We start from the raw sequence: 12,169 nt of genomic DNA on the forward strand, positions 1-12,169 counted from the left end.
CCCTTTTCAGTCCGATTCTCATATCGTGGTTCCAAATACTGTATACTTGTCCTTCTGGGATTGAATTACAACACACACTTCAAGACATACATCTGATGGATCTATTACAGAATCCAGAAACTTTATGTAGTATGTGTATGTGTATGTATTTCATCTTCCACACACAACTCGCCTACCTTAGCAGGGAAGAATTAACAACAAAGTTCAAATAAAAGAGGTAATTTCAGATCCTCAGATCCAGATCCTGTTGACTCAATGGATTGATAGCCCCAATAAGCTGTGGTCTTTTTGTTTCCCAATGCTTGGTAGAATATGCCAACCTATACTGGTTATCCGTCTGTGGCCCTATGAAGGCCCCTAGCTCTCCTACAATTTTTTCTTCATTTTTTTATTCATTTTGTTATAAATTTTTAAATTTTTTTTCCCGATATATTAATATCAGGTTTTTGATTTGATTTACATATATATATATCCCTATGTCCGGAAGAGATGTGAGCCACATAAACATGTCTGTTTACAAAAGTTTTATTTGGAAGTTCAAGTAAACATACAATGAGTATAGTTAATGAGAGTATATAACATTAATACAAAACTTATTTTTATACAGGATTATGACTTCAAGTTACAGACAGAGTGGCAAGAACTTAGGGATAAGTTTCACAGGTATGATGTGTTGTGTGATATATCTCAAGTATAACAGGTTATAGAAATGAGGGGTAGTATGATATAGGTATATGTTAGATTGGATTCAAATAAGCCCATTTTCTTTTGTGAATATGAGTTGTATCATTAAGAGTGTGGTATATCCATTTGGAGAGTTTAACCACTTGAGCCCCGGACCATTATGCTGCCTAAGGACCAGAGGTCTTTTTCCAATTTGGCACTGCGTCGCTTTAACTTTTAATTGCGCGATCATGCAATGCTGTACCCAAACGAAATTTGCATCCTTTTCTTCCCACAAATAGAGCTTTCTTTTGATGGTATTTGATCACCTCTGCAGTTTTTATTTTTTGCGCTACAAACGGAAAAAGACCGAAAATTTTGAAAAAAAATGATATTTTCTACTTTTTGTTATAAAAAAAATCCAATAAACTCAATTTTAGTCATACATTTAGGCCAAAATGTATTCGGCCACATGTCTTTGGTAAAAAAAATGTCAATAAGCGTATATTTATTGGTTTGCGCAAAAGTTATAGCGTCTACAAACTAGGGTACATTTTCTGGAATTTACACAGCTTTTAGTTTATGACTGCCTATGTCATTTCTTGAGGTGCTAAAATGGCAGGGCAGTACAAAACCCCCACAAATGACCCCATTTTGGAAAGTAGACACCCCAAGGAAATTGCTGATAGGCATGTTGAACCCATTGAATATTTATTTTTTTTGTCCCAAGTGATTGAATAATGACAAAAAAAAAAAAAAATATTTACAAAAAGTTGTCACTAAATGATATATTGCTCACACAGGCCATGGGCCTATGTGGAATTGCACCCCAAAATACATTCAGCTGCTTCTCCTGAGTACGGGGATACCACATGTGTGGGACTTTTTGGGAGCCTAGCCGCGTACGGGACCCCGAAATCCAATCACCGCCTTCAGGATTTCTAAGGGTGTAAATTTTTGATTTCACTCTTCACTGCCTATCACAGTTTCGGAGGCCATAAAATGCCCAGGTGGCACAACCCCCCCCCAAATGACCCCATTTTGGAAAGTAGACACCCCAAGCTATTTGCTGAGAGGCATATTGAGTCCATGGAATATTTTATATTTTGACACAAGTTGCGGGAATGTGACCCTTTTTTTTTTTTTTGTTTGCACAAAGTTGTCACTAAATGATATATTGCTCACACAGGCCATGGGCATATGTGGAATTGCACCCCAAAATACATTTAGCTGCTTCTCCTGAGTACGGGGATACCACATGTGTGGGACTTTTTGGGAGCCTAGCCGCGTACGGGGCCCCGAAAACCAATCACCGCCTTTAGGATTTCTAAGGGCGTGAATTTTTGATTTTACTCTTCACTGCCTATCACCGTTTCGGAGGCCATGGAATGCCCAGGTGGCACAAAACCCCCCCAAATGACCCCATTTTGGAAAGTAGACACCCCAAGCTATTTGCTGAGAGGCATGGTGAGTATTTTGCAGCTCTCATTTGTTTTTGAAAATGAAGAAAGACAAGAAAAAACATTTTTTTTTTTTCTTTTTTCAAATTTCAAAACTTTGTGACAAAAAGTGAGGTCTGCAAAATACTCACTATACCTCTCAGCAAATAGCTTTGGGTGTCTACTTTCCAAAATGGGGTAATTTGGGGGGGTTTTGTGCCACCTGGGCTTTCCATGGCCTCCGAAACTGTGATAGGCAGTGAAGAGTGAAATAAAAAATTCACGCCCTTAGAAAGCCTGAAGGCGGTGCTTGGTTTTCGGGGTCCCGTACGCGGCTAGGCTCCCAAAAAGTCTCACACATGTGGTATCCCCATACTCAGGAGAAGCAGCAGAATGTATTTTGGGGTGTAATTTCACATATTCCCATGGCATGTTTGAGCAATATATCATTTAGTGACAACTTTGTGCAAAAAAAAAAAAAAAAAAAAAAAATTTGTCTCTTTCCCGCAACTTGTGTCGCAATATAAAATATTCCATGGACTCGACATGCCTCTCAGCAAATAGCTTGGGGTGTCTACTTTCCAAAATGGGGTCATTTGGGGGGGTTTTGAACTGTCCTGGCATTTTATGCACAACATTTAGAAGCTTATGTCACACATCACCCACTCTTCTAACCACTTGAAGACAAAGCCCTTTCTGACACTTATTGTTTACATGAAAAAGTTATTTTTTTTTGCAAGAAAATAACTTTGAACCCCCAAACATTATATATTTTTTTTAAAGCAAATGCCCTACAGATTAAAATGGTGGGTGTTTCATTTTTTTTTTCGCACAGTATTTGCGCAGCGATTTTTCAAACGCATTTTTTGGGGAAAAAACACACTTTTTTAAATTTTAATGCACTAAAACACACTATATTGCCCAAATGTTTCATGAAATAAAAAAGATGATCTTAGGCCGAGTACATGGATACCAAACATGACATGCTTTACAATTGCGCACAAACGTGCAGTGGCAACAAAATAAATACATTTTTAAAAGCCTTTAAAAGCCTTTACAGGTTACCACTTTAGATTTACAGAGGAGGTCTACTGCTAAAATTACTGCCCTCGATCTGACCTTCGCGGTGATACCTCACATGCATGGTGCAATTGCTGTTTACGTTTGACGACAGACCGCCGCTTGCGTTCGCCTTAGCGCAAGAGCAGGGGGCGACAGGGGTGCTTTTTTTTTTTTTTTTCTTTATTATTTTTTTGCTTTTTTTATCTTATTTTTAAACTGTTCCTTTCATTTTTTTTTTTTTTTTTATCATTTTTATTGTTATCTCGGGGAATGTAAATATCCCCTATGATAGCAATAGGTAGTGACAGGTACTCTTTTTTGAAAAAATTGGGGTCTATTAGACCCTAGATCTCTCCTCTGCCCTCAAAGCATCTGACCACACCAAGATCAGTGTGATAAAATGCTTCCCCAATTTCCCAATGGAGCTATTTACATCCGGCGAAATCTAAGTCATAAAATGCTCATAGCTTCCGGTTTCTTAGGCCATAGAGATGTTTGGAGCCACTCTGGTCTCTGATCAGCTCTATGGTCAGCTGGCTGAATCACCGGCTGCATTCTCAGGTTCCCTGTTGAGACAGGAGAGCCAGAGAAAAACACGGAAGACGGTGGTGGGGGGGGGGGGGCATTTCCTCCCACGGCTTGTAAAGGCAGTCTAGAGGCTAATTAGCCGCTAGGATTGCTTTTACATGAAAGCCGATCGCTGGCTGAAAAGAATGATACCAAGATGATACCTAAACCTGCAGGCATCATTCTGGTATAACCACTCAAAGTCGTGAATGGCGTACCTGAAGACAAAAAAATGGTTAACAATAAAGCACAGTAAACGGTAAAGTATAAATAAATATAATTACGTTTTTGGGAACCCTAAACTGCTGGGGACGCTAGTATAGATCTGATCGGATCAGATATTGATCCGATCAGATACTATACCACTAAGGGAGGTGTACGGTGCGTGCGTGGGTGTTAGCGGTACTGGCGCTAACCTGACGCTGCCTGGGGCTGGTGCTTGCCAGTTCACCAAAATGCTACCAAAAAAACTGTTAGCGATCGCAGGGATCAGGCCTGACTCTGCGAACGCTGCAGTTATGCGTTTAGTGCCTTGTAAGTGACAGTGATCGATCGATACTGCACTTGGGTGGGCTGGGCGGAGGGGCAAAACGCAGGTGCTAGCAGGTATCTGGGCTGATCCCGCTAACACTGCGTTTTTGGGAACCCTAAACTGCTGGGGACGCTAGTATAGATCTGATCGGATCAGATATTGATCCGTTCAGATACTATACCACTAAGGGAGGCGCATGCTGCGTGCGTGGGTGTTAGCGGTACTGGCGCTAATCTGACGCTGCCTGGGGCGACGCATATCACCGCCGGGCGATCAGGGGGCTAAACCTTTATTAGGTAATAAACGGCGGGTTCCCTGACACTATAAAATATAAACGAACTAACCAGCGTCACCCGTAACGGGGTAAAGGGTTAACTAGGGGGCAATCAAGGGGTTAAAACATTTATTAGATAGTATATGGGGGTCCCTGTCGCTATAAAACGCTGACGGCGAACCTAAATATTTACCTCACTAACTAGCGTCACCAGCGACACTAATACAGCGATCAGAAAAATGATCGCTTAGCAACACTGGTGACAGGGGGTGATCAAGGGGTTAAAACTTTATTAGGGGGGTTAGGGGGGTATCCTAGACCTAAAGGGGGTAATACTCACTGTTCCAACACTGTAACTGTCACAAACTGACACCAATCAGTAATCAGAAAAAAAAAAACAAAAAAAACAAAAAACTGCTGGTGTCAGTTTGTGACAGGGAGGGGGGTGATTGGGGGGGATCGGGGGGCGATCGGGGGGGGGGATCGGGGTGTTTTGTATGCCTGGCATGTTCTACTGTGTTGTGTAGTGTTGGTGCACTCACATTGATGTCTTCTCTCCTTGGCGCTGCAACGGAATACCGAGCCGAGGAGAGATGACATCATTTCCTTTGCTGCTGTTTAGCATACAGCAGCAAAGGAAGTGATCTGATTGGCCGGCGGCGATCGCGAGGGGGGGGCCACGAACGGATGGCCTCCCCCTCATCTCCGATCGCCGGGGGACCAAACGGGACCGCCTCGGGCGACGGGGGGGGGTCCGATAGGACCCCCCACCCGCGGGAGGCAAATCACGTACATGTACGTGATTTTGCCTGCCCGTGCCGCCTTGCCGACGTACATCGGCGTGAGGCGGTCCTTAAGTGGTTAAGCAATTCCATTCTGGTGATTACTTGTTGCCAGGGTAAATTATTGGTTTTCCAGTTGTAGGCTATCATCCAGTGGATTGAACTGCACAATGAGTGAAATAATCAAATGCAAGGAGAAGGAATGTTTGGTATGTTTGCGTATAATAAACATATTTGGGGGGTGGGAGTAATTTTTTGTTTGGAGGATTTTTCTATTATATCTATGGCTTTGTGCCAAATTTGATTAAGGTGATTGCAACTCCAGAATGTGTGCAAAAGTGTACCTGGTTCCGAGCATCCTCTGAAACAATTTGGAGAGATTGAAGGGTAGTATGTGTGAAGTTTTGAGGGGGTTAGGTACCATCTGGAGAATATTTATAATGGGGTTTCTCTAAATGAGATGGCTTTGTTACTTTTACGGAGGTTGTCCGACATGAAGAGCCACTCATCATTACTGTATGAGCTATCCAGGTCCGATTCTCAATGAAGCATCTGAACAGATTTATCTGGTACATCAAAGTTATTAAGGTAACTATTACTATTATTATTATTATTATTATTATACGAGATTTATATAGCTCCAACAGTTTACGCAGCGCTTTACAATGTATAAGGGGGACAACACAATTACAGTACAGTTAAATACAAAAGGTACAGGAGGGCCCTGCTCGTAGAGCTTACATTCTAAAGGGAGGGGGTGGTGGTACAAAAGGTAATAGCTGCAAATAATGATTTGATGGGGGTGGCTCAGGATTATAACTATATAATCTTGAGATGAGGCCTCTATCTCTGGATGAGGAGATGCAGATTTGTTCAAAGGTTGTGTTAGAGGGATTTGTTGGGAGTGAAAAATACTCAGCGTAAAAGGTTTTAATTAGATGGTAGTGGTGGAGCTCGGAGGAATGGAGATCATAGGTAGCTTGTAATGTGGAAAATGGAATAAATTCCCATTTTGACTGTAAGGATCTAAGTGTGGTTAGGTTTTTATTGATCCAAGGAGAAAAGGAGTGGCTGTTGTTATAGGCATATGCAAATCTAGTGTCTCCTATGAAAGAGGCTAAGGGAGGAGTGTCCAAGGAGAGTTTGAATATATCTTTGTCCCTAATTCATAGTTGATAAAATTGACCAATGAATATGTTGTGTTTGGAAAGTTTACTATAGGAAGTGGTGTTGGACCATAATATACCCTGTAGATGTAGTGAGTATATGGAGATGGTTTCAAATTATTTCCATGGAGTTTCCTGGGTAGAGGTGAACCATTGGGTTAGTTGCGTTAATCTGGCTGGAAGAAAATAGAGCCAAAGGTTGGGGAGACCCAGGCCGCCTGTGGATTGGGATCTATGCATAAGGGCATAGCTGCATCTGGGTTTTTTTTCCAACCATATAAATTTGTTGATGTCTCTTTGAAGGGAAGTCAATTTAGTTTTTGAGACATTTATAGGAAGGGCGTGGAAATGATATAGGAGTTTAGGGAATATCGTCATTTTAATGGCACATATTCTACCCAGGAAAGATATATGGAAAGATGACCAGGATTTTAAAAGGGAGGTGATCTGAGAAAATAGAGGGACATAATTGGTTTTATATAATAGGTTGTGTGTTGAGTTGATTGTAACTCCAAGATATTTAAATGATTGGGAACACCATATAAATGGGAAATTATTTGATAATAAGGTTCGAGTATTTTGGGTGTAATTAATTGGTAGAGCAGAACATTTATTAGTGTTAATTTTAAGGCCTGAAATGTCATGGAAGATTTTGAGTTCTTTAAGAAGAGATGGGATGGAGGTAAGAGGATCAGTAAGAAATATAAGAGCATCGTCGGCACATAAACTGAGTTTGAAATTTTTATCTCCCTTAGTGTAGCCCTTTATATCGATGCTATTTCTGATCTTGTGAGCTAATGGTTCAATTGCTAGGGCAAATAAAAGTGGGGATAGGGGACAGCCCTGTCTAGTTCCTCTACCGAGGGGAAAGAAATCAGAGTTATGCCCAGGGATTCTGATTCTGGTTTGAGATGAATGATATAATGCATTAAATCCTTGCAGAAATTTGTCTGAGATGCCATATTTAGGCAAAAGAAAGTTGAGGCAGGTCCAGCAAACGCTGTCGAACGCTTTATTAATATCCAAACTAAGGAGGCAGAGTTGACGAGAGTGTATATTTGCGTCCTGTATAATATTAGTGACAAGTCTAATATTATCGATAATCTGCCGACCGGGGATGAATCCTGTTTGGTCTATATGAATTAAATTTGTGATGACAGCTGCCAAACAGAGTCCGCAGCGCAATTGTAGGGCAGTAGGTTGTTTAGAAGGGAACGCTGTGAGGCGTGACCAGGAAGGGGCTCCTGACCTCCTGTTAGCGTGGCGTGGAATGGGCACAGAGTGGAAGTCATAGTGTGCCCCGGGTGTCCGTGTGACTGCTATGGTCCAACCCTGGGGGAGTGAGAGTAGGGAAAGCAGGGATAGACTGGGAAGGAAGAAACATGACAGAGTAAACGATGGGCACGGCATTCAGGACCACCCACAGCCGAAGCCCATCAATGTGTCAAAATAACAGTGCGCTCTCCAGTTATATACCTTAATTTTTACAAAAATACAAATATAAAATCAAAATTTCATTGAGTACATTAAATAAACAAATAAAGAAATGAAAAATCAATAATGAATGTTGAAAGAAAAAGAAAAAACCAAAGCATAAAAATGGTTAGGGAAAGAGAAAGAAAACAAAAGGATGGGAGGGGAAGGAGAAGGGAAATTCCAGTACTAAAATTATAAAAAAGGCCTGAAACTAAGGCTTTCATTAAATCCAGGAAATGTGGTCGCTCTGAGATCATATATACAACGGGCTTCAATTTGGAGCAGTGTCCTATCCACACTGCCCCCCCTTGCATCCAGTGGAACATGCTCTAATGCTAGAAATTTGATAGTATGGGGATTAAAATCATCCTGAATACCAACATGTCTGCTGCTAGCAGTATCCATCTTTCTTTTCTTTATAGGTTTAATATGATCCCTTATGCGTTTAAAGAATTGTCGCTTAGTTTTTCCAATATAAAAACCGCCACAAAAACATTGGGCTAGATAAATGACACCTGGTGTTTAGCAAGTAATCCTGGATTTAGTGGATTGCCATTTCCCATTAGGGAGTAGGAATCTATATTTGTGGTCCACAAATTCACAAACATCACAGTGTCCACAGGGAGAAATGTCCCTATTTGTTTGATTATTAATTGGTGGGATGTAATTGAAATGACTATGCGCTAAGCGGTCCTTCAAAGAAGGAAATCGTCTGAAGGTTATCTCAGGAAAATCTTTAATATATTTCCTGGCAACAGGATCTGCTGACAGGAGAGGCCAAAATCTATTCAGAATTTTTCTAATCTCGTTGTGTTGGTTTGAGTAGCGAGTAATGACTCTTACTGTATCCACTTTTTTTGGGGGTTTAGAGGCAAAGTTCAAAGAGTCTCTCTTCTGGACATTGACACGGTTATATGCCCTCTTAAGGCAGGTGTGACTAAAACCTTGAACTCTCAATTTATCATACAGATCTTTAGCAGATGCTTGAAAATCTGAGTCTCTGCTACAATTGCGTTTGAGTCGCAAGTACTGGCTATATGGAATGCTCTTTACCAGTGAATCTGGATGGAAGCTTCTGGCATGTAGAATAGTATTGCCCGCAGAGGGCTTCCTATATAGTGAAGAATCAAACTTTCCATTAGTGTCAATAGAAATCATCAAATCAAAAAAGTGATATTGGTTTGACTATATTCCATAGTAAATCCAAGATTGAAATCATTAATCGAGATCAATCTTAGAAACTCATTTAATTCTGATTCAGTTCCAGACAAAAAATAAGAACATCGTCAATGTAACAATGCCAAGAAATCACCTTATCCAAGAGGTGGATCAAATCATCCCTGGAAAAAACATCCTTTTCCCACCCCCCCAGGTACAGGTTGGCATACGATGGGGCACATTTAGTCCCCATCGCAACCCCCTGCACCTGGAGGTAGTGAGAAGAATCGAAAAGAAAAACATTATGTTTTAAAATATAATCAAGTAGCTCCAGCACAAACTTGATGTATTTGAAAAAGGAAGGACCTCTTTTGTTAAGATGATTTTGTATCACTTCAATGCCCTTATCGTGGGGGATAGTGTTGTAAAGACTTTCAATGTCAAGTGCTACAAGCCAAGTATCTGGGGGAAGCGAAATACCCTCAATGGTTCTTAAAAGGTCAATTGTGTCCTTAATTTAGGAAAAAAGCGATGTTACATGGGGATGCAGGTAGCTGTCTATCAAACAGCTTGCATTCTCAGTGAGGCTGGAACACCCTGAAATTATGGGATGTCCAGGAGGTTCAGTCAGAGACTTGTGTACCTTAGGTAAAGCGTAAAAAGTAGGGATCTTGGGATCCTTCACATTTAGGAAATTCCAGGTGTTTTGGTCAATAATTCCCTGATGATAGGCTCTAAAAATGATAGTGCGATATTGTGTATGAAAATGATTAATTACTGTTTTAGAGATGGGTCGATACCAGTCACGATTCAATAGAATTTTTTTACACATAATTACATATTGAGACACTTCCATAATAACCAAATTCCCGCCTTTGTCCGCGGGTTTAATTATTATTTCCCGATTGGATTCAGGCGATCTAATCGCTTCTTTTTGTTCAAGAGTTGAATTAGAGGGCCCTGGGAAAGAAAAGTTTGATTCTTCAATAGCTAGAGAGGTCTGTCTGACAAAAGCCCAAAAATTTGGATTAATATTTAAAAGTGGAAACAGCATTGATTTCGGCTTGAAGGATTGTAGAGAGGGGAAAGATATGCCAGTGACAGACAACCCCGGTAGGGAAACAAACCCAGAGTCATCGTCCGTGACATGTCCCTCTTCCCAAAGTTCCATCAAATCCTCCAATGCCTGATGCTCCCCGATGTTTTCTTGAATATTGGGAAGTTTATCATATGAATGTGGTTCTGTTGAAGATTTATCAAAAATAACCCTATAAAGAAACCTTAGTTACATAGTTACATAGTAGGTGAGGTTGAAAAAAGACACAAGTCCATGAAGTCCAACCTATGTGTGTGATTATGTGTCAGTATTACATCATATATCCCTGTATGTTGCGGTCATTCAGGTGATTATCTAATAGTTTATTGAAGCTATCAATGCTCCCCACTGAGACCACCGCCTGTGGAAGGGAATTCCACATCCTTGCCGCTCTTACAGTAAAGAACCCTCTATGTAGTTTAAGGTTAAACCTCTTTTCTTCTAATTGTAATGAGTGGCCACGAGTCTTATTAAACTCTCTTCTGCGAAAAAGTTTTATCCCTATTGTGGGGTCACCAGTACAGTATTTGTAAATTGAAATCATATCCCCTCTCAAGCGTCTCTTCTCCAGAGAGAATAAGTTCAGTGCTTGCAACCTTTCCTCATAACTAAGATCCTCCAGACCCTTTATTAGCTTTGTTGCCCTTCTTTCTACTCGCTCCATTTCCAGTACATCCTTCCTGAGGACTGGTGCCCAGAACTGGACAGCATACTCCAGGTGCAAGCAACCTGCGAGCAAATAAATGAAGGTCCTTAATAAGATGAAATTTATCAATTTGGGAATCAGGACAAAAAGTTAGGCCCAATTTAAGGACTTGTATTTCTGTTTCAGTTAGAACATGAGAAGATAAATTGATAATGGATAACTCTTGGTCACTTGGTACAGAATCTGGGGTATTAGGCAGTGATTCTACATTGGAACAATCTCCTGTTCTTTCCCTAAAAAAATTGGTGCTAATTTCATATGCGCTGGTACTGGGGTACTTAGAGGGGAAACAATCACATCAACATTGCTTACCTTGGTGGTGGTGTTCAAGTGTAAAGGAGAGACAGTGACCGAAGTGGAAGGTGATCTAGAAACAATAGTGTGAGTGGCCATAAGCTGAGGGCCTCGAGAGATATGTGATGAAGGGTGAAACAGCGGAAGGTCGAGAAGGTGCCTGTTTAGGGTGACTTGGCTGTGATCGACGAGGTAATGAGGTGCCTAATTGGTGTTTTAATGACTCTGTAGAAGCGGTGTCCGAATTGCCCTTGCGTTTTTTTAGGCAATCTATCTTCAGAGAGATCACGATACACCGTGGACTGACTGGAAGAAAGAGAAGAAGAAGATGACAGATTAGATACATTATCATCATTTCTAGTGTTGCGTTGATTGGTGGATCTGAAAGATCTAGTATTAGTATTTTGAGTCCACTTATAAGCAGAGCCATTCATATGGGCATTAGTGTCACATGCAAATTTGTTTTCTTTTGTGGGAAGGTATACTGCTCTATATGTGTTTTGAGTTTCATGTTCCTTTTTCTTAAATCTGGCACTGGCAGCAATAAGACCATAGTCATTATACCATTTTGATACAGACTCATCCAATACATTCAGTTCATGTTCATACTGGGTACATAATAATTCCATCATTCTAAAAGAACAAGATTGCAAGTTTGCCTACTATTTCGATTTCAAAGATTCTTCAATTTTTCTCAAATTGGGGAAAATCTGTACTCTGAGTCCCCATGGGACTATCTTATTGTCAATGTATTTGTGAAAATACCTCTAGTGCCAGAATATTCTTACTTTCCGTTCTAAAAGACGGTGTAGTCTCAAAAAGACCTGTTCCAAATCTTTGTCAGAAATTTCCCCTGAGTTTTAGGACTGTTGGATTTTGTCCATAAGGCCTTCCAAGGTCTCCCCACTGAAAGCAGCCATAATGGAAAAGGGGAGAGGATGAAGGGGGAGAGAG

The 12,169-nt window shown here is 40.7% G+C and overlaps 1 protein-coding gene across 4 annotated transcripts in view; it reads right to left on the reverse strand.

Moving 5' to 3' along the window:
• Positions 1-12,169, reverse strand: part of LOC141148377 (uncharacterized) — a 185,921-nt gene that overhangs the window by 78,470 nt on the left and 95,282 nt on the right. For 3 of the 4 annotated variants that reach the window (XM_073635810.1, XM_073635809.1, XM_073635811.1), the window contains one exon: positions 11,234-11,521. The exons of the other annotated variant lie outside the window; for it this stretch is intronic. In XM_073635810.1, coding sequence (XP_073491911.1) covers positions 11,234-11,314 — 81 coding nt within the window. In that variant the 5' untranslated portion in view covers positions 11,315-11,521. The remainder of the gene's footprint in view (positions 1-11,233; positions 11,522-12,169) is intronic. 4 annotated transcript variants of the gene reach the window in all.

This window comes from Aquarana catesbeiana, linkage group LG06, assembly GCF_042186555.1.
Source record: "Aquarana catesbeiana isolate 2022-GZ linkage group LG06, ASM4218655v1, whole genome shotgun sequence".
In the NCBI taxonomy this organism is placed as follows: domain Eukaryota; kingdom Metazoa; phylum Chordata; class Amphibia; order Anura; family Ranidae; genus Aquarana; species Aquarana catesbeiana.